At 39.9% G+C, this 24,713-nt stretch overlaps 1 protein-coding gene across 3 annotated transcripts in view; it reads right to left on the reverse strand.

The window, feature by feature from the left end:
* The window catches only part of ccdc88b (coiled-coil domain containing 88B), a 231,135-nt gene that overhangs the window by 88,313 nt on the left and 118,109 nt on the right, over nucleotides 1-24,713 (reverse strand). For all 3 annotated transcript variants that reach the window (XM_061930450.2, XM_061930449.2, XM_072912467.1), the window contains 2 exons: nucleotides 5,922-6,262; nucleotides 2,717-2,876 (listed from right to left, as the gene is read on the reverse strand). In XM_061930450.2, the coding sequence (XP_061786434.1) occupies nucleotides 2,717-2,876; nucleotides 5,922-6,262 (501 nt within the window). The remainder of the gene's footprint in view (nucleotides 1-2,716; nucleotides 2,877-5,921; nucleotides 6,263-24,713) is intronic.

The following is a 24,713-nucleotide window of genomic DNA, read 5'->3' on the forward strand; positions in this document are numbered from 1 at the left end:
TTGGAGTATAAATATTTGGGGTTTCAGCACCAGCCGCTACCAATCTAAGTCTAAGACCAGATCTGACCGATCTAAGTCTATGATCATGAACAGATGAAGTCTAGTCAGATGAGTGTCATGTCTGTGTGATCATGTTTTGTTTTAGTCATGTTCGGTTTTGTTTTTGGACTTTCTGTGCACTTTTGTTTGTTTTGTCACCATAGCAACCATTAGTTTTCACCTGTCACGTCACGCACCTGTTTCACGTTTTGAGTCACGCACCTGTTTTCACTAATCATGTCTGTAGTATTTAAGTTCATTGTTTTCAGTTTGTCTTTCTGGCGACATCCGGATTCATACCCCTGTCACACTCTGTTTACCTCTGACTATGAAGTGCGCTTCATAGTCCATGCCAAGTAAGTTTTTGTTTATTAATGCCACAGTTAGTGTTTTTATTTCATTGTTCACAGTTTCTGCCTATGTGCAAGTTTTGTTTTCATTAGCCAAGTTTTGTACCTCCGCCATTGTGCGCGCTTTTCGTTTGTTCTTTTTTGATATATTAAATAAAATATGTACTCACATTCCCGTCTCACCCGAGCCAACTTTCCGTTGCCTTCCGGAAAAGCAAACACCCAGGACCTAGTCTTGACAATGAGATGTGAAACATCTTCCAAGACAAACCAAGCAGTCCAGTTGTCCATGGTATTTTTTTTATTTATTTATTTATTTTTTTGTCATAAAAAAATACAATCATGCGTGCTTACGGACTGTATCCCTGCAGACTGTATTGGTCTATATCAATATATAATGTAGGAACTAGAAATATTAATAACAGAAAGAAACAACCCTTTTGTGTGAATGAGTGTGAATGGGGGAGGGAGGTTTTTTGGGTTGGTGTACTAATTTTAAGTGTATCTTGTGTTTTTTATGTTGATTTAAAAATAAATAAATACAAAAAAAATATATATATATATATATATATATATATATATACATACATACATACAGGTAAAAGCCAGTAAATTAGAATATTTTGAAAAACTTGATTTATTTCAGTAATTGCATTCAAAAGGTGTAACTTGTACATTATATTTATTCATTGCACACAGACTGATGCATTCAAATGTTTATTTCATTTAATTTTGATGATTTGAAATGGCAACAAATGAAAATCCAAAATTCCGTGTGTCACAAAATTAGAATATTACTTAAGGCTAATACAAAAAAGGGATTTTTAGAAATGTTGGCCAACTGAAAAGTATGAAAATGAAAAATATGAGCATGTAAAATACTCAATACTTGGTTGGAGCTCCTTTTGCCTCAATTACTGCGTTAATGCGACGTGGCATGGAGTCGATGAGTTTCTGGCACTGCTCAGGTGTAATGAGAGCCCAGGTTGCTCTGATAGTGGCCTTCAACTCTTCTGCGTTTTTGGGTCTGGCATTCTGCATCTTCCTTTTCACAATACCCCACAGATTTTCTATGGGGCTAAGGTCAGGGGAGTTGGCGGGCCAATTTAGAACAGAAATACCATGGTCCGTAAACCAGGCACGGGTAGATTTTGCGCTGTGTGCAGGCGCCAAGTCCTGTTGGAACTTGAAATCTCCATCTCCATAGAACAGGTCAGCAGCAGGAAGCATGAAGTGCTCTAAAACTTGCTGGTAGACGGCTGCATTGACCCTGGATCTCAGGAAACAGAGTGGACCGACACCAGCAGATGACATGGCACCCCAAACTGATGGTTTGGGTTGGTTTGGTTTGCATTTCCTTTGGAAATCGAGGTCCCAGAGTCTGGAGGAAGACAGGAGAGGCACAGGATCCACGTTGCCTGAAGTCTAGTGTCAAGTTTCCACCATCAGTGATGGTTTGGGGTGCCATGTCATCTGCTGGTGTCGGTCCACTCTGTTTCCTGAGATCCAAGGTCAACGCAGCCGTCTACCAGCAAGTTTTAGAGCACTTCATGCTTCCTGCTGCTGACCTGCTCTATGGAGATGGAGATTTCAAGTTCCAACAGGACTTGGCGCCTGCACACAGCGCAAAATCTACCCGTGCCTGGTTTACGGACCATGGTATTTCTGTTCTAAATTGGCCCGCCAACTCCCCTGACCTTAGCCGCATAGAAAATCTGTGGGGTATTGTGAAAAGGAAGATGCAGAATGCCAGACCCAAAAACGCAGAATAGTTGAAGGCCACTATCAGAGCAACCTGGGCTCTCATAACACCTGAGCAGTGCCAGAAACTCATCGACTCCATGCCACGCCGCATTAACGCAGTAATTGAGGCAAAAGGAGCTCCAACCAAGTATTGAGTATTGTACATGCTCATATTTTTCATTTTCATACTTTTCAGTTGGCCAACATTTCTAAAAATCCCTTTTTTGTATTAGCCTTAAGTAATATTCTAATTTTGTGACACACGGAATTTTGGATTTTCATTTGTTGCCACTTCAAATCATCAAAATTAAATGAAATAAACATTTGAATGCATCAGTCTGTGTGCAATGAATAAATATAATGTACAAGTTACACCTTTTGAATGCAATTACTGAAATAAATCAAGTTTTTCAAAATATTCTAATTTACTGGCTTTTACCTGTATATATATATATAATTTTTTTTATTTCTTGTGTGGCCCGGTACCAATCGGGGACCACTGATCTAGAGCACCACTGATAAAGCTACATGTCATGACAGTGCATGATATTCTGCCATTGCACCACACTGCTAGTGACACACACCTGCATTAGTGACCTAATCCTGGCCTGTGCATCTGCATACTGCTCCTGCACCTGCTGATGACTCGCCTCCAGGCCGCCCAATCGAGTGCCCAGCTCCCTCTCCAGGTCTTGTAGCCCAGCGCAGAGCTCCTTGGACTCGGATAGCTGCTGACACACACACCTATACACACACACACACACACAGATTTACAATAAGGATGACTAATAAACACTTGCTAGGATTCAGGTTCACTATTTGGCAAGTCTTACATTGTAGGTAAATACACTATATTGCCTAAAGTATTTGGCCAGCCATCCAAATGATGACAATCACTAATCACTTGGCCCTGTGTATCAAATCAAGCACTTAGGCATGGAGACTGTTTCTACATACATTTGTGAAAGAATGGGCCGCTCTCTGGAACTGTCACAGGATGCCACCTGTGCAACAAATCCAGTCCTGAAATGTTTTCGCTCCTAAATATTCCAAAGTCAACTTTATTATAAGAAAAGTGAAGAGTTTGGGAACAACAACAACTCAGCCACCAAGTGGTAGGCCACGTAAACTGACAGAGAGGTCAGCATAGTGCAAAGACCTTCTGCACAGTCAGTTGCTACACAGCTCCTAACTTCATGTCACCTTCCAATTAGCCCACGTACAGTACGCAGAGAGCTTCATGGAATGGGGTTTCCATGGCCGAGCAGCTGCATCGAAGCCATACATCGCCAAGTCCAATGCAAAGCGTGGGATGCAGTGGTGTAAAGGACATCACCACTGGACTCTAGAGCAGTGGAGACGCCTTCTCTGGACTGATGAATCACGCTTTTACATCTGGCAACCTGATGGACCAGTCTGGGTTTGGAGGTTTCCAGGAGAACGCTACATTTCGGACTGCATTGTGCAGAGTGTGACATTTGGTGGAGGAGGAATTATGGTGTGGGGTTGTATTTCAGGAGTTGGGCTTGGCCCCTTAGTTCCAGTGAAAGGAACTTTGAATGCTCCAGGATACCAAAACATTTTGGACAATTCCATGCTCCCAACCTTGTGGGAACAGTTTGGAGCGGGCCCCCTTCCACTTCCAACATGACTGTGCACCAGTTCACAAGGTCCATAAAGACATGGATGACAGAGTCTGGCGTGGATGAATTTGACTGGCCTGCACAGAGTCCTGACCTGAACCCGATACAACACCTTTGGGATGAATTAGAATGGAGACTGAGAGCCAGGCCTTACCCAATACGCTTTTGGAAGAATGGTGGGAAATTCCTATAAACACACTCTGCAACCTTGTGAACAGCCTTCCTAGAAGAGTTGAAGCTGTAATAGCTGCAAAAGGTCATATTGAACCCTATGGGTTAGGAATGGGATGGCACTTCAAGTTAATATGTGAGTCAAGGCAGGTGGCCAAATACTTTTGGCAATGTTGTATTTGAGCTGACTGAGATTAAAGTGGAAAACAGGAGTTAGTGATATGCTACCAGGTGGGCTCACTATTTGGCAAGTGAAGTATTGACAAAAGAATAAATCGCCTGTAAACAATATGTAGAGTAAAACTATTGACTTCATCCTGAAACAAGCCACTTTAAAAGGTTAATATTTACAAACCCCGTTTCCATATGAGTTGGGAAATTGTGTTAGATGTAAATATAAACGGAATACAATGATTTGCAAATCATTTTAACCCATATTCAATTGAATGCACTACAAAGACAACATATTTGATGTTCAAACTCAATAAAAAAATTTTTTTTTTGCAAATAATAATTAACTAAGAATTTCATGGCTGCAACACGTGCCAAAGTAGTTGGGAAAGGGCATGTTCACCACTGTGTTACATGGCCTTTCCTTTTAACAACACTCAGTAAATGTTTGGGAACTGAGGAGACACATTTTTGAAGCTTCTCAGGTGGAATTCTTTCCCATTCTTGCTTGATGTACAGCTTAAGTTGTTCAACAGTCCGGGGGTCTCCGTTGTGCTATTTTAGGCTTCATAATGCGCCACACATTTTCGATGGGAGACAGGTCTGGACTACAGGCAGGCCAGTCTAGTACCCGCACTCTTTTACTATGAAGCCACGTTGATGTACCACGTGGCTTGGCATTGTCTTGCTGAAATAAGCAGGGGCGCCCATGGTAACGTTGCTTGGATGGCAACATATGTTGCTCCAAAACCTGTATGTACCTTTCAGCATTAATGGCGCCTTCACAGATGTGTAAGTTACCCATGTCTTGGGCACTAATACACCCCCATACCATCACACATGCTGGTTTTTCAATTTTGCGCCTATAACAATCCAGATGGTTCTTTTCCTCTTTGATCCGGAGGACACGACGTCCACAGTTTCCAAAAACAATTTGAAATGTGGACTCGTCAGACCACAGAACACTTTTCCACTTTGTATCAGTCCATCTTAGATGAGCTCAGGCCCAGCGAAGCCGACGGCGTTTCTGGGTGTTGTTGATAAACGGTTTTCGCCTTGCATAGGAGAGTTTTAACTTGCACTTACAGATGTAGCGACAATTGTAGTTACTGACAGTGGGTTTCTGAAGTGTTCCTGAGCCCATGTGGTGATATCCTTTACACACTGATGTCGCTTGTTGATGCAGTACAGCCTGAGGGATCAAAGGTCACAGGCTTAGCTGCTTACGTGCAGTGATTTCTCCAGATTATCTGAACCCTTTGATGATATTACGGACCGTAGATGGTGAAATCCCTAAATTCCTTGCAATAGCTGGTTGAGAAAGGTTTTTCTTAAACTGTTCAACAATTTGCTCACGCATTTGTTGACAAAGTGGCGACTCTCGCCCCATCCTTGTTTCTGAATGACTGAGCATTTCATGGAATCTACTTTTATACCCAATCATGGCACCCACCTGTTCCCAATTTGCCTGTTCACCTGTGGGATGTTCCAAATAAGTGTTTGATGAGCATTCCTCAACTTTATCAGTATTTATTGCCACCTTTCCCAACTTCTTTGTCACGTGTTGCTGGCATCAAATTCTAAAGTTAATGATTATTTGCAAAATAAAAAAAGGTTTATCAGTTTGAACATCAAATATGTTGTCTTTGTAGCATATTCAACTGAATATGGGTTGAAAATGATTTGCAAATCATTGTATTCCGTTTATATTTACATCTAACACCATTTCCCAACTCATATGGAAACGGGGTTTGTATAAAGCGTTCATAAGGGTTTTATCATTCTGTAGTTTGTGTCTCCATGCCTGTGATCAGCCTCCAAGGCCCGCGCTCTCTGGTTGCTATGCTCCAGCGCGGCGTTGGTGCTCTCCAGCTGCTGCCTCAGCCTGGCCGCCTCCCTCTCCCGCTGCCTGCCGTCCCTCCGCACGCCGTCCAGCTCCGTCTGCCACGCCTCTTTGTCCTGCTCCAGGCGCCGCACGTCCAGCAGCGCCTGGTCCCGCGCCCGGGCCGCCGACTGGGCCTCCAGGGCGGCGTCACGCAGCTCCGCCTCCAGCTCCTCCTCTCGACTGCGAAGGGTCTCCAAAGTGCGGCCCTGGTGATCGAGCTCGGCCTTGAGGGTCTGAGCGGTTAGCGCTAACTGCTCGCTCTGATGATAGAGGACAAGGTGATGATTATTATTAGTTTGTATGCTCTTACAAACTATTACTATTGTATACTAATGATACTGTATGCTAAGGCAGGGGTGGCAAAGTCATTTTAGATGGGGGGCCACATAAATATATAGGTATATGAACGTATATACACATAAATATATAGGTATATGCACGTATATACACATATATATATAGGTATATGCACTAAATACACATATATATAGGTATATGCACATATATACACATAAATATATAGGTATATGCACGTATATACACATAAATATGTAGGTATATGCACGTCTATACACATAAATATATAGGTATATGCACGTCTATACACATAAATATATAGGTATATGCACGTCTATACACATAAATATATAGGTATATGCACGTATATACACATAAATATATAGGTATATGCACGTATATACACATAAATATATAGGTATATGCACGTACATACACATAAATATATAGGTATATGCACATATATACACAAAAATATAGGTATATGCACGTATATACAGATAAAAATATAGGTATATGCACATGTATATACACATAAATATATAGGTATATGCACGTATATACACATAAATATATAGGTATATGCACGTATATACACATAAATATATAGGTATAGGGACGGCGTGGCGCAGTGGAAGAGTGGCCATGCGCGACCCGAGGGTCCCTGGTTCAATCCCCACCTAGTACCAACCTCGTCATGTCCGTTGTGTCCTGAGCAAGACACTTCACCCTTGCTCCTGATGGGTGCTGGTTAGCGCCTTGCATGGCAGCTCCCTCCATCAGTGTGTGAATGTGTGTGTGAATGGGTAAATGTGGAAGTAGTGTCAAAGCGCTTTGAGTACCTTGAAGGTAGAAAAGCGCTATACAAGTACAACCCATATATACACATACATATATAGGTATATGCACGTAAATACACATAAATATATAGGTATATGCACGTATATACACATAAATATATAGGTATATGCACGTATATACACATAAATATATAGGTATATGTACATATATACACATAAATATATAGGTATATACACATAAATATATAGGTATATGCACGTATATACACATAAATATATAGGTATATGCACGTATATACACATAAATATATAGGTATTAGAGATGCGCGGTTTGCGGACACAACCGCGGAGTCCGCGGATTATCCGCGGATCGGGCGGTTGAAATAAAAAAAAAAAAGATTTTATCCGCGGGTCGGGTCGGGCGGTTGAAATTTAAAAAAATTAAATTTTAAATAGATTCAGGCGGGTGGCAGTTAAACCAATTCAGAAATATATATACATAGTTAAATGTTGTTACCCACATACGAAAAACGAGCAGGCACCTGCAGCATATGCCACAACAGAAGAAGAAAAAAAAAAGAGATGGACACTTTTACGGAGCGGAGAAGGGACGCCTCGCCGGGGTCCGGGACCGAGGCCCCTTCCCCCGAGAGGGCCCCACCGGGAGCCGTAGCTGAGGCGATCCGCGAGAAGGGCCCGACGCACGTCCAGGGTCACCACCGCGCCCACCGCACCGATACCCCGCCTCGTCCGCCTTCGCCGCGGCCGGCGTCACGCGCAACAGGTAAGCAGCTTACCTGCCCGCCACCCCCGTGGCCGGGGGCTCGTAACAGGGGTCACTCCGCGCGCTCCGCCCGCGCAGCTTACCTGCCCGCCACCCCTGTTGCCGGGGGAGCGTAACAGGGGTCACTCCGCGCGCAGTGCGCTCACGAAAGGGGTGGTGCTCACCCTGGTTGATATAGACAGCAGGACGGTGGCCATGGAAGTCGGAACCCGCTAAGGAGTGTGTAACAACCCACCTGCCGAATCAACTAGCCCTGAAAATGGATGGCGCTGGAGCGTCGGGCCCATACCCGGCCGTCGCCGGCAGCAAGAGCCGCGAGGGCTAGGCCGCAACGAGTAGGATGGCCGCCGCGGTGCGCGCTGAAGCCTCGGGTGCGAGGGACATCGCACCTCCACGCGCTTGGAGGTGCGCTCAGCGCGGCTCCCATATGATTGCGCATTGGTGTGCGTCTGGGCCGTGACAGCGTGGCACGCATTGAATGTCTGTGCTGCATTGGATCAGTCTCCTTTCTTTAACAGGCAAAAGCTTTATAACCTCACTAATGCCTTGCATCGTCTATATTAGATATATAACAACGGGCGGGTGCGGGCGGGTGCGGTTCTGATTAAATGTTAAAACGGGTGGATGGCGGATGGTTGACGACTTTCTGATGCGGTTGCGGATGAAATAATTGCCTATCCGCGCATCTCTAATAGGTATATACACTTGAATATATAGGTATATACACATAAATATATAGGTATATGCACGTACATACTCATAAATATATAGGTATATGCACATATATACACATAAATATATAGGTATATACACGTATATATACACATAAATATATAGGTATATGCACGTAAATACACATAAATATATAGGTATATGTACGTATATACACATAAATATATAGGTATATGCACGTATATATACACATAAATATATAGGTATATGCACGTATATATACACATAAATATATAGGTATATGCACGTATATACACATAAATATATAGGTATATACACATAAATATATAGGTGTATGCACGTACATACACATAAATATATAAGTATATGCACGCATATACACATAAATATATAGGTATATGCACGTATATACATATAAATATATAGGTGTATACACATATATACATATAAATATATAGGTATATCCACGTATATACATAAATATATATGTATATCCACGTACATACATATAAATATATACGTATATCCACTTATATACATATAAATATATACGTACAGTATATCCACTTATAAACGTATAAATATATAGGTATATATACATATAAATATATACGTATATCCACTTATATACATATAAATATATAGGTAATTACATGTATATACATATAAATATATAGGTATATATACATATAAATATAAATGTATATCCACGTATATACATATAAATATATATGTATATCCACATATATACATATAAATATATATGTATATCCACATATATACATATAAATATATACGTATATACATATAAATATATACGTATGTCCACGTATATACATATAAATATATATATGTATATACATATACATATTTATGTATATACATATAAATATATACACGTATATACATGTAAATATATACGTATATACTGTACATATAAATATATACACGTATATACACAAATAAATACGTATATATACGTATATACATATAAATATATACATGTATATACACAAATAAATACGTATATATACGTATATACATATAAATATATACATGTATATACACAAATAAATACGTATATACACGTATATACAAATGAATACTCCCAAGTGGGCCGTACTGGTAAAATCATGATAACTTCAAAATAAAGACAACTTCAAATTGTTTTCTTTGTTCATTCTGAAAATGTACAAATCATAATGTTGTTGTTTTTTTACATTTACATGTTGCAGTTAATAGTATTCCATCTTTATTTGTGGTTATTTATATTTTCTTAATAAATTATGCGATAATGGTCATCAGTTGCTGTTAATTTTCAAAAGTGTGGGCACGCGTGCCTTAGGGCAGGGGTGTCAAACGTACGGCCCGAGGGCCGGACCAGGCCCGCGAACAGGTTTCATTCGGCCCCCGGGATGAGTTTGCTAAGCATAAAAATTGACCTGAAATTTTTGAATGAAAGAAACTGCTGTTCTAAATGTGTCCACTAGATCAGTGGTCCCCAACCTTTATGTCAACGCTTTCAAAATGTGTCCCACGGACCGGGGGGATGGTATTTTTTATTTATTTTTTTTGTCATAAAAAAATACAATCATGTGTGCTTACGGACTGTATCCCTGCAGACTGTATTGATCTATATTGATATATAATGTAGGATGAATGAGGAATGAGAGGTTTTTTGGGTTGGTGCACTAATTGTAAGTGTATCTTGTGTTTTTTATGTTGATTTAATAATAAAAAAATAAAAATAAATATTTTTTTAAATACATTTCTTGGTACCAATCGATCCACGGCCCGGTGGTTGGGGACTACTGCCACTGCACTAGATGACGCAATCGTAATTCTTTGTATCTTTGTAGACGATGTTACATACAGTGGTGGTCAAACGTTGACATACACTTGTAAAGGACATCATGTCATGGCTGTCTTGACTTTACAATCATTTCTGTGATTGGAGCACATTCTTGTTGGTCACAAACAGCTCCATTTTTGTTTCATCTGACCACAGAACTTTCCTCCAGAAGGTCTTATCTTTGTCCATGTGATGTCAGATGAAACAAAAATGGAGCTGTTTGGCCACAATACCCAGCAATATGTTTGGAGGAGAAAAGGTGAGGCCTTTAATCCCAGGAACACCAACAAACACCGTCAAGCATGGTGGTGGTAGTATTATGCTCTGGGCCTGTTTTGCTGCCAATGGAACTGCTGTTTTACAGAGAGTAAATGTGACAATGACCTCCAAATTCTTCAGGACAAGCTAAAATCATCAGCCCGGAGGTTGGGTCTTGGGCACAGTTGGGTGTTCCAACCGGACAATGACCCCAAACACACCTCAAAAGTGGTAAAGGAATGGCTAAATCAGGCTAGAATGAAGGTTTTAGAATGGCCTTCCCAAAATCCTGACTTAAAGGTGTGGACAATGCTGAAGAAACAAGTCCATGTCAGAAAAGCAACACATTTAGCTGAACTGCAACAATTTTGTGGGCAAAAATTCAAGCAGAAGCTTGTAGATGGCTACCAAAAGCGCCTTATTGCAGGTAAACTTGCCAAGGGACATTTAAGCAATTATTAACATTGCTGTATGTATACTTTTGACCCTCACATTTTCAGTAGACCCATAATAAATTCATAAAAGAAAGAGTTGTAGAAATGATTGTAAAGTCAAGACAGCCATGACAAGATGTTCTCTACAAGTGTACGTAAACTTTTGACCAGGACCGTACATGTGATTCTATTTTCAGCAATGGAAGTGGTTTGGTGGAGAATAGAAGCAGACATCTACAGTAGCACACATAAAACCACAGAATTGCACTGATTCTTTTCCCACAAAATGATAGGACCACTTGTTGCTAGGCAGAATTTATACAGCTCAACGCTGAATTATAATTGCCCCATTTAGCGAGACTAAAAAGAAAGTGGTATAGGCGTATGCTTATCACGTCCATTAGGCTGTTTGTAGGACACATTGATGGCACCATGCCCCTGACTTGCAGCGTGTATATTGTACATATTACATATTGTTATGAAGGTGTCTGTTACTACATTATATATATATACTTGCGGTGTGTATATTGTACATATTACATATTGTTATGAAGGTGTCTGTTACTACATTATATATATACTTGCAGTGTGTATATTGTACATATTACATATTGTTATGAAGGTGTCTGTTACTACATTATATATTTACTTGCAGTGTGTATATTGTACATATTACATATTGTTATGAAGGTGTCTGTTACTACATTATATATGTATACTTGCAGTGTGTATATTATACATATTACATATTGTTATGAAGGTGTCTGTTACTACATTATATATATATACTTGCAGTGTGTATATTGTACATATTACGTATTGTTATGAAGGTGTCTGTTACTACATTATATATATACTTGCAGTGTGTATATTGTACATATTACATATTGTTATGAAGGTGTCTGTTACTACATTATATATATACTTGCGGTGTGTATATTGTACATATTACATATTGTTATGAAGGTGTCTGTTACTCCATGATATATATACTTGCAGTGTGTATATTGTACAAATGTACATATGGTTACGAAGGTGTCTGTTACTACATTATATATATACTTGCAGTGTGTTTATTGTACATATTACATATTGTTATGAAGGTGTCTGTTACTACATTATATATATACTTGCAGTGTGTATATTGTACATATTACATATTGTTATGAAGGTGTCTGTTACTACATTATATATATATATACTTGCAGTGTGTATTATGTACATATTACATATTGTTATGAAGGTGTCTGTTACTACATTATATATATACTTGCAGTGTGTATATTGTACATATTACATATTGTTATGAAGATGTCTGTTACTACATTATATTTATATATATATATATATATATATATATACTTGCAGTGTGTATATTGTACATATTACATATTGTTATGAAGGTGTCTGTTACTACATTTTATATATATACTTGCAGTGTGTATATTGTACATATTACATATTGTTATGAAGGTGTCTGTTACTACATTATATATTTACTTGCAGTGTGTATATTGTACATGTTACATTTTGTTATGAAGGTGTCTGTTACTACATTATATATATACTTGCAGTGTGTATATTGTACATATTACATATTGTTATGAAGGTGTCTGTTACAACATTATATATATACTTGCAGTGTTTATATTGTACATATTACATTTTGTTAGGAAGGTGTCTGTTACTACATTATATATATACTTGCAGTGTGTATATTGTACATATTACATTTTGTTATGAAGGTGTCTGTTACTACATTGTATATATACTTGCAGTGTGTATATTGTACATATTACATATTGTCATGAAGGTGTCTGTTACTACATAATATATATATACTTGCAGTGTGTATATTGTACATATTACATATTGTTATGAAGGTGTCTGTTACTACATTATATATATATATACTTGCAGTGTGTATATTGTACATATTACATATTGTTATGAAGGTGTATGTTACTACATTATATATATACTTGCAGTGTGTATATTGTACATATTACATATTGTTATGAACGTGTCTGTTACTACATTATATATATACTTGCAGTGTGTATATTGTACATATTACATATTGTTATGAACGTGTCTGTTACTACATTATATATATACTTGCAGTGTGTATATTGTACATATTACATTTTGTTATGAAGGTGTCTGTTACTACATTGTATATATACTTGCAGTGTGTATATTGTACATATTACATATTGTCATGAAGGTGTCTGTTACTACATTATATATATATACTTGCAGTGTGTATATTGTACATATTACATATTGTTATGAAGGTGTCTGTTACTACATTATATATATATACTTGCAGTGTGTATATTGTACATATTACATATTGTTATGAAGGTGTATGTTACTACATTATATATATACTTGCAGTGTGTATATTGTACATATTACATATTGTTATGAACGTGTCTGTTACTACATTATATATATACTTGCAGTGTGTTTATTGTACATATTACATATTATTATGAATGTGTCTGTTACTACATGATATATATACTTGCAGTGTGTATATTGTACATATTACATATTGTTATGAAGGTGTCTGTTACTACATTATATATATACTTGCAGTGTGTATATTGTATATATTATATATTGTTATGAAGGTGTCTGTTACTACATTATATATATACTTGCAGTGTGTATATTGTACATATTACATATTGTTTTGAAGATGTCTGTTACTACATTATATATATATACTTGCAGTGTGTATATTGTACATATTACATATTGTTATGAAGGTGTCTGTTACTATATTATATATAAAAAAGTGCATTTACCCTTTAAGATTCTAAGAATTGCAGTTCATTCGTCGCAATGGCATTGATTCTTGTTACTTGTCTCCAGACTGCGTATGGAGAGTTGGAGACACATACTGTAATTCGCTGCAACTACAAATAAATACAGCATCAGCCGGAGGGGATCACTGTTTGTGATCGGCATCAGATGTCTTCTATTGATTTATTTTAAAATCGCCCAAAACTGATGCTTTTTTTACATATTTAATTGTAAAATATCAATTATGGAGAACAATATCCATCCAGTGCAGCCAGCAGGTTTAATACACTGATATTGGCAGGAGTGAAAGTAGCTACATGGCAAATAAAAGCAGTGTGATTGAACACCTGGGGCACAACATGAAAATGAGAGCAAATAAAAGCGCAATGACACTTTCTTCTCCGCCACGACAACGATACACGGCAGGCCTCGGGGGACGAAAGTGTTTAAAATCCTGGCCTCTCAGTCGGTCAATAAACATCCTTTATGTACTCAGACCCCAACTTTGACTCTTCTCACACGATGTTTCTTTACGGAGCGATGATAAAGGAGCTAACGTTCAGTCAGAAGACTTCAGTGGCTGACTTGTAATTTCCTGTTTGTCTTCTGCTTCCCTGCTGCTGAAGCAAGTGGAGCGTATTTCATGTTTCATTTAACGTGCACACGCACGCTCTGAGTCGCCATTAATTCTGAGTCTTTGCCACTCATCCGGCTTGCCGCAATGGAACGACTACCTCAAGACACACTAAGCGCTAATATGAAACAGTGGGGATACGGAGCTCAAGCTGTAAAAACATTATTAGCACAATCTAATGAGATGGGATGCCGGAGCTGCATCACACATTCTGCAGTGGTAATCATTCTCTCTTAGTCAACTCAACTCTGCAGTGCATCTGGAAAGTATTTTTTCATCTTATAGCATTATTCCAAATAAGAATCCATTCATTTTTTTGCCTCAAAATTCTACAGACAATACCCCACAATGACAATGTGAGAAGTTGTATTTTTAAATGTTTTTTTTGCTTACTTAATAAAGCTAAATAACTACTCCTGGGATAAATGAAGAATCATGTGCCTCTCAGTCCTTTCCATCGAGGACGTGGAAGACATCTACCTATTTGGAACCTGCTGATTGGGCTGGGCATTGCTCTGGTGTATCGTCAAATTCGGAAGACAATGGCGGCCACTCAAGGAGCCCAACGGCTGTTCGTCGCAATGGTAGGATTGGGCAGGGCTGTGGGAACACAGACTGTGGCGATTTCTGAACTGAATCGCAAAATGGATCACATCATGGAGAAGTTTGCTGAGAAGGAAAATTTAATTGATTTTGAGAGAAACCAGCATGACAAATAGAGCAGGCAAGTCATTGTTTTTGACTGCTCAAAGAAAACAACATCCTAATCTACGATTTGACTCCCTCGAATGGCCTTGACGCTATCAGGAACAGGCTGTTCTGAAAAACACCCCCGAGGACACCTCAACGATGGACGCTTTTGACCTCTCTTTTCCTCAACAACACCTGGTGTCGAACTTTGAGATCGGCCCCAGTCCACAAAAACATTTCAACATCCATCCATTTTCTACCGCTTATTCCCTTCGGGGTTGCGGGGGGGCGCTGGAGCCTATCTCAGCTACAATCGGGCGGAAGGCAGGGTACACCCTGGAGAAGTCGCCACCTCATCGCAGGGCCAACACAGATAAACAGACAACATTCATACTCACATTCACACACTAGGGCCAATTTAGTGTTGCCAATCAACCTATCCCCATGTGCATGTCTTTGGAGGTGGGAGAACATGCAAACTCCACACAGAAATATCCCGAGCCTGGGATTGAACCCCAGACTACTCAGCACCTTCGTATTGTGAGGCAGACGCACTAACCCCTCTGCCACAAGTTTCAACATCACACCCAAGTTAATTGGGCATATATGCACGCACCCGCCCCTTCCTGAACCAACGCCTTCACCACTGCTTAATTCCTGGGGTTATGGATGGCTAGTAGCGCTTTATGGCAGCAGGCCGGCCTCCAGGGCCCCAAACCCCCCCCCCCCCCCCCCGCTGTTGCGAGTTGTTGTGATTATATGTAACATGTTTATGTGTGCTATGCTATGTGAGTTTTTTTCCCTTAGACTCAGTCTGGATCCCATCCCAAGGGTCCAGCCTTAGACTGATATGTTTTACTCTTCCCCCTTTCCCAATATCACCTTTTTCCCACCTTTTTTAAGGAGCGCCGTAAGTGGCTGATCCGTTGGCGGTCCCGTCTTGTCTCCTTGTAACGTATGTCTGCTCTTAGTGGGACTGTGCCGAAAATGAAATTTCAGTTCTTATGTGTCTTGTACATGTTAAAGAATGGACAATAATAAAGCATCTTGAATCTTGAATCTTGATTAAAATAATCCCCTCAATTCCCCCCAAAAATGGATTAACTCGCCGGAATTGATTACCATGAATTGATTAACGTGGACCCCGACTTAAACAAGTTGAAAGCTTATTCGGGTGTTACCATTTAGTGATCAATTGTACGGAATATGTCCTGTACTGCGCAATCTACTAATAAAAGTTTCAATCAATCAATCAATCATCTATCCATCCATCCATCGATCTTCTTCCGCTTATCCGAGGTCGGGTCACGGGGACAGCATTCTAAGCAGGGAAGCCCAGACTTCCCTCTCCCCAGCCACTTAGTCTAGCTCTTCCCGGGGTATCCCGAGGTGTTCCCAGGCCAGCCGGGAGACATAGTCTTCCCAACGTGTCCTGGGTCTTCCGCGTGGCTTCCTACCGGTCGGACATGCCTGAAACACCTCCCTCGGGAGGCGTTCGGGTGGCATCCTGACCAGATGCCCGAACCACTTCATCTGGCTCCTCTCCATGTGGAGGAGCAGCGGCTTTACTTTGAGCTCCTCCCGGATGGCAGAGCTTCTCACCCTATCTCTAAGGGAGAGCCCCACCACCCGGCGGAGAAAACCAACACTTCCCATCCAACCTGATGTAGCCTGAGAGGTGCTGCAAAGAGGAATGGGCCAAACTGCTCAAAGATAGGTGTGCAAAGGTTGTGGCATCGTGTTCAAAAAGACTTGAGGCTGTAATTGCTGCCAAAGGTGCATCAACAAAGTATTGAGCAAAGGCTGTGAATACTTAAGTACTTGGTTTTTTTTTTAGCTTTCAATAAATTTGCCAAATAAAAAAAAATTAAATATAACAAATCACGTTGTACTTGTATTATCTTAACACACAGTAGTTCATGTTGAATCACACCATGCGTTGGATTGAGTTCATCAGTAGTCTACCCAGGATTTTTCTATCTTTTGTTTTTGTGATTGTCCTGGCATAAAAAAGCTTTTTCAGGCTGCCTCTACACTAAGTTTATACAGGATATATATATATATATATATATATATATATATATATATATATATATAACCCACCAAACCTTATCACACACACACACACAAAGCCATCGTTTAAGACCCCCTGCCCCCTGCAACGCGACCTAGTACGCATGCGCGGAAAATGGCAGCGTGGATCTAACATAATAGTGTGAGAGTCCAGTCCATAGTGGATCTAACATAATAGTGAGAGTCCAATCCATAGTGGATCTAACATAATAGTGTGAGAGTCCAGTCCATAGTGGCTCTAATATAATAGTGAGAGTCCAGTCCATAGTGGATCTAGCATAATATTGTGAGAGTCCAGTCCATAGTGGATCTAACATAATAGCAAGAGTCCAGTCCATAGTGGATCTAACATAATAGTGAGAGTCCAATCCATAGTGGATCTAACATAATAGTGTGAGAGTCCAGTCCATAGTGGATCTAACATAATAGTGAGAGTCCAGTCCATAGTGGATCTAGCATAATTGTGTGAGAGTCCAGTCCATAGTGGATCTAACATAATAGTGAGAGTCCAGTCCATAGTGGATCTAGCATAATTGTGTGAGAGTCCAGTCCATAGTGGATCTAACATAATAGTGAGAGTCCAGTCCATAGTGGATCTAGCATAATTGTGTGAGAGTCCAGTCCATAGTGGATCTAACATAATAGTGAGAGTACAGTCCATAGTGGATCTAACATAATAGTGAGAGTGCAGTTCATAGTGGATCTAATATAATAGTGAGAGTCCAGTCCATAGTGGATCTAGCATAATAATGTGAGAGTCCAGTCCATAGTGGATCTAACATAATAGTGAGAGTCTAGTTCATAGTGGATCTAACATAATAGTGTGAGAGTCCAGTCCATAGTGGATCTAACATAATAGTGAGAGTCCAGTCCATAGTGGATCTAACATAATAGTGTGAGAGTCCAGTTCATAGTCGGTCTAACATAATAGTGAGAGTCTAGTTCATAGTGGATCTAACATAATAGTGTGAGAGTCCAGTCAATAGTGGATCTAACATAATAGTGTGAGAGTCCAGTCCATAGTGGATCTAACATAATAGTTAGAGTCCAGTCCATAGTGGATCTAGCATAATAGTGTGAGGGTCCAGTCCATAGTGGATCTAACATAATAGTGTGAGAGTCCAGTCCATAGTGGATCTAACATAATAGTGAGAATCCAGTCCATAGTGGATCCAACATAATAGTGAGAGTGCAGTTCATAGTGTATCTAACATAATAGTGAGAGTCCAGTCCATAATGGATCTAGCATAATATTGTGAGAGTCCAGTCCATAGTGGATCTAACATAATAGTGAGAGTCCAGTCCATAGTGGATCTAACATAATAATGAGAGTCCAATCCATAGTGGATCTAACATAATAGTGAGAGTCTAGTTCATAGTGGATCTAACATAATAGTGTGAGAGTCCAGTCAATAGTGGATCAAACATAATAGTGAGAGTCCAGTCCATAGTGGATCTAACATAATAGTGAGAGTCCAGTCCATAGTGGATCTAACATAAAAGTGAGAGTCCAGTCCATAGTGGATCAAACATAATAGTGTGAGAATGCAGTCCATAGTGGATCTAACATAATAGTGAGAGTCCAGTCCGTAGTGGATCTAGCATAATATTGTGAGAGTCCAGTCCATAGTGGATCTAACATAATAGTGAGAGCCCAGTCCATAGTGGATCTAACATAATAGTGAGAGTCCAGTCCACAGTGGAGCTAGCATAATAGTGTGACAGTCCAGTCCACAGTGGATCTAACATAATACTGAGAGTCCAGTCCATAGTGGATCTAGCATAATAGTGAGAGTGCAGTTCATAGTGGATCTAGCATAATATTGTGAGAGTCCTGTCCATAGTGGATCTAACATAATAGTGAGAGTCTAGTCCACAGTGGATCTAACATAATAGTGTGAGAGTCCAGTCCATAGTGGATCTAACATAATAGTGAGAGTGCAGTCCATAGTGGATCTAACATAATAGTGAGAGTCCAGTCCATAGTGGATCTAACATAATAGTGAGAGTCCAGTCAATAGTGGATCTAACATAATAGTGTGAGAGTCCAGTCCATAGTGGATCTAACATAATAGTGAGAGTCCAGTCCATAGTGGATCTAGCATAATATTGTGAGAGTCCAGTCCATAGTGGATCTAACATAATAGCGAGAGTCCAGTCTATAGTGGATCTAACATAATAGTGAGAGTCCAATCCATAGTGGATCCAACATAATAGTGTGAGAGTCCAGTCCATAGTGGATCTAACATAATAGTGAGAGTCCAGTCCATAGTGGATCTAACATAATAGTGTGAGAGTCCAGTCCATAGTGGATCTAACATAATAGTGAGAGTCCAGTCCATAGTGGATCTAGTATAATTGTGTGAGATTCCAGTCCATAGTGGATCTAACATAATAGTGAGAGTACAGTCCATAGTGGATCTAACATAATAGTGAGAGTGCAGTTCATAGTGGATCTAACATAATAGTGAGAGAGTCCAGTCCATAGTGGATCTAACATAATAGTGAGAGTCTAGTTCATAGTGGATCTAACATAATAGTGTGCGAGTCCAGTCCATAGTGGATCTAACATAATAGTGAGAGTCCAGTCCATAGTGGATCTAACATAATAGTGTGAGAGTCCAGTTCATAGTCGATCTAACATAATAGTGAGAGTCTAGTTCATAGTGGATCTAACATATTAGTGTGAGAGTCCAGTCAATAGTGGATCTAACATAATAGTGTGAGAGTCCAGTCCATAGTGGATCTAACATAATAGTGAGAGTCCAGTCCATAGTGGATCTAGCATAATAATGTGAGGGTCCAGTCCATAGTGGATCTAACATAATAGTGTGAGAGTTCAGTCCATAGTGGATCTAACATAATAGTGAGAATCCAGTCCATAGTGGATCTAACATAATAGTGAGAGTGCAGTTCATAGTGTATCTAACATAATAGTGAGAGTCCAGTCCATAGTGGATCTAGCATAATATTGTGAGAGTCCAGTCCATAGTGGATCTAACATAATAGTTCATAGTGGATCTAACATAATAGTGTGAGAGTCCAGTCAATAGTGGATCAAACATAATAGTGAAAGTCCAGTCCATAGTGGATCTAACATAATAGTGAGAGTCCAGTCCATAGTGGATCTAACATAAAAGTGAGAGTCCAGTCCATAGTGGATCTAACATAAAAGTGAGAGTCCAGTCCATAGTGGATCAAACATAATAGTGTGAGAATGCAGTCCATAGTGGATCTAACATAATAGTGAGAGTCCAGTCCGTAGTGGATCTAGCATAATATTGTGAGAGTCCAGTCCATAGTGGATCTAACATAATAGTGAGAGCCCAGTCCATAGTGGATCTAACATAATAGTGAGAGTCCAGTCCACAGTGGAGCTAGCATAATAGTGTGACAGTCCAGTCCACAGTGGATCTAACATAATACTGAGAGTCCAGTCCATAGTGGATCTAGCATAATAGTGAGAGTGCAGTTCATAGTGGATCTAGCATAATATTGTGAGAGTCCTGTCCATAGTGGATCTAACATAATAGTGAGAGTCTAGTCCACAGTGGATCTAACATAATAGTGTGAGAGTCCAGTCCATAGTGGATCTAACATAATAGTGAGAGTGCAGTCCATAGTGGATCTAACATAATAGTGAGAGTCCAGTCCATAGTGGATCTAACATAATAGTGAGAGTCCAGTCAATAGTGGATCTAACATAATAGTGTGAGAGTCCAGTCCATAGTGGATCTAACATAATAGTGAGAGTCCAGTCCATAGTGGATCTAGCATAATATTGTGAGAGTCCAGTCCATAGTGGATCTAACATAATAGCGAGAGTCCAGTCTATAGTGGATCTAACATAATAGTGAGAGTCCAATCCATAGTGGATCCAACATAATAGTGTGAGAGTCCAGTCCATAGTGGATCTAACATAATAGTGAGAGTCCAGTCCATAGTGGATCTAACATAATAGTGTGAGAGTCCAGTCCATAGTGGATCTAACATAATAGTGAGAGTCCAGTCCATAGTGGATCTAGTATAATTGTGTGAGATTCCAGTCCATAGTGGATCTAACATAATAGTGAGAGTACAGTCCATAGTGGATCTAACATAATAGTGAGAGTGCAGTTCATAGTGGATCTAACATAATAGTGAGAGAGTCCAGTCCATAGTGGATCTAACATAATAGTGAGAGTCTAGTTCATAGTGGATCTAACATAATAGTGTGCGAGTCCAGTCCATAGTGGATCTAACATAATAGTGAGAGTCCAGTCCATAGTGGATCTAACATAATAGTGTGAGAGTCCAGTTCATAGTCGATCTAACATAATAGTGAGAGTCTAGTTCATAGTGGATCTAACATATTAGTGTGAGAGTCCAGTCAATAGTGGATCTAACATAATAGTGTGAGAGTCCAGTCCATAGTGGATCTAACATAATAGTGAGAGTCCAGTCCATAGTGGATCTAGCATAATAATGTGAGGGTCCAGTCCATAGTGGATCTAACATAATAGTGTGAGAGTTCAGTCCATAGTGGATCTAACATAATAGTGAGAATCCAGTCCATAGTGGATCTAACATAATAGTGAGAGTGCAGTTCATAGTGTATCTAACATAATAGTGAGAGTCCAGTCCATAGTGGATCTAGCATAATATTGTGAGAGTCCAGTCCATAGTGGATCTAACATAATAGTTCATAGTGGATCTAACATAATAGTGTGAGAGTCCAGTCAATAGTGGATCAAACATAATAGTGAAAGTCCAGTCCATAGTGGATCTAACATAATAGTGAGAGTCCAGTCCATAGTGGATCTAACATAAAAGTGAGAGTCCAGTCCATAGTGGATCAAACATAATAGTGTGAGAATGCAGTCCATAGTGGATCTAACATAATAGTGAGAGTCCAGTCCGTAGTGGATCTAGCATAATATTGTGAGAGTCCAGTCCATAGTGGAGCTAACATAATAGTGAGAGTCCAGTCCATAGTGGATCTAACATAATAGTGAGAGTCCAGTCCACAGTGGAGCTAGCATAATAGTGTGACAGTCCAGTCCACAGTGGATCCAACATAATACTGAGAGTCCAGTCCATAGTGGATCTAGCATAATAGTGAGAGTGCAGTTCATAGTGGATCTAACATAATAGTGAGAGTCCAGTCCATAGTCGATCTAACATAATAGTGAGAGTCCAGTCCCTAGTGGATCAAACATAATAGTGAGAGTCCAGTCCATAGTGGATCTAACATAATAGTGAGAGTCCAGTCCATAGTGGATCTAACATAATAGTGAGAGTCCAGTCCATGGTGGATCTAGCATAATATTGTGAGAGTCCAGTCCATAGTGGATCTAGCATAATAGTGTGAGTCCAGTCTATAGTGGATCTAACATAATAGTGTGAGAGTCCAGTCCATAGTGGATCTAACATAATAGTGTGAGAGTCCAGTCCATAGTGGATCTAACATAATAGTGTGAGAGTCCAGTCCATTGTGGATCTAACATGATAGTGTGAGAGTCCAGTCCATAGTGGATCTAACATAATAGTTAGAGTCCTGTCCATAGTGGATCTAACATAATAGTGAGAGTCCAGTCCATAGTGGATCTAACATAATAGTGTGAGAGTCCAGTCCATAGTGGATCTAACATAATAGTTAGAGTCCAGTCCATAGTGGATCTAACATAATAGTGTAAGTCCAGTCCATAGTGGATCTAATATAATAGTGAGAATCGAGTCCATAGTGGATCTAACATAATAGTGAGAGTCCAGTCCATAGTGGATCTAGCATAATATTGTGAGAGTCCAGTCCATAGTGGATCTAACATAATAGTGAGAGTCCAGTCCATAGTGGATCTAGCATAATAGTGTGAGAGTCCAGTCCATAGTGGATCTAACATAATAGTGAGAGTCCAGTCCATAGTGGATCTAACATAATAGTGAGAGTCTAGTTCATAGTGGATCTAACATAATAGTGTGAGAGCCCAGTCAATAGTGGATCTAACATAATAGTGTGAGAATCCAGTCCATAGTGGATCTAACATAATAGTGAGAGTCCAGTCCATAGTGGATCTAGCATAATATTGTGAGAATCCAGTCCATAGTGGATCTAACCTAATAGTGAGAGTCCAGTCCATAGTGGATCTAACATAATAGTGTGAGAGTCCAGTCCATAGTGGATCTAACATAATAGTGAGAGTCCAGTCCATAGTGGATCTAGCATAATATTGTGAGAGTCCAGTCCATAGTGGATCTAACATAATAGTGAGAGTCCAGTCCATAGTGGATCTAGCATAATAGTGTGAGAGTCCAGTCCATAGTGGATCTAACATAATAGTGAGAATCCAGTCCATCGTGGATCTAACATAATAGTGAGAGTCTAGTTCATAGTGGATCTAACATAATAGTGTGAGAGCCCAGTCAATAGTGGATCTAACATAATAGTGTGAGAATCCAGTCCATAGTGGATCTAACATAATAGTGTGAGTCCAGTCCATAGTGGATCTAGCATAATATTGTGAGAGTCCAGTCCATAGTGGATCTAACATAATAGTGTGAGTCCAGTCCATAGTGGATCTAACCTAATAGTGAGAGTCCAGTCCATAGTGGATCTAACATAATAGTGAGAGTCCAATCCATAGTGGATCTAACATAATAGTGTGAGAGTCCAGTCCATAGTGGATCTAACATAATAGTGAGAGTCCAGTCCATAGTGGATCTAACATAATAGTGAGAGTCTAGTTCATAGTGGATCTAACATAATAGTGAGAGTCTAGTTCATAGTGGATCTAACATAATAGTGAGAGTCCAGTCCAGCAGGAGACCATCCCAAACGGAGACAGGTCAGCAGCGCAGAGACGTCCCCAACCGATGCACAGACGAGCGGTCCACCCCGGGTCCCGACTTTGGACAGCCAGCGCTTCATCCGTGGCCGCCGAACCTGTGCCCCCCTCCTTAAATTAGGTCAGTCACCTCTGACCTGGAAGTGTATCCTCACCCGGCAGTCTGCTATGTGAAGTATTTCAATGTCGCCTTTTGTCACATTTCTTTGAACAGTAAACCTTGCTTTCCTCACCATCAGCAGCTGTTAGACTGTTGTAGTCAATCACACCTCAGCCATCATACATCAATCATGTCTTTAATGGACGCGTGAAAGTAAACAAAGTGATAAGGAACATTGGACATCAATCAAACTAGGGATCTAGATATAAGTGAGCTTTAACTCGTGCACCTATACACTGTATCCCCATCTCTTATAAAGGAAGTAGGAAAAACAATCTTCTGAAAGCGATACAGAAGCTGATATGTCATCTTTTTTTTGCGGAACAATCGTAAGTCATCAGAGAGACTGCAAGCTCGGGAAAAGAAGAATGCCGAGTCAGCGTGAAGGAAACACTGGCTGC

Source organism: Nerophis lumbriciformis, linkage group LG36 (assembly GCF_033978685.3).
Source record: "Nerophis lumbriciformis linkage group LG36, RoL_Nlum_v2.1, whole genome shotgun sequence".
NCBI lineage: Eukaryota > Metazoa > Chordata > Actinopteri > Syngnathiformes > Syngnathidae > Nerophis > Nerophis lumbriciformis.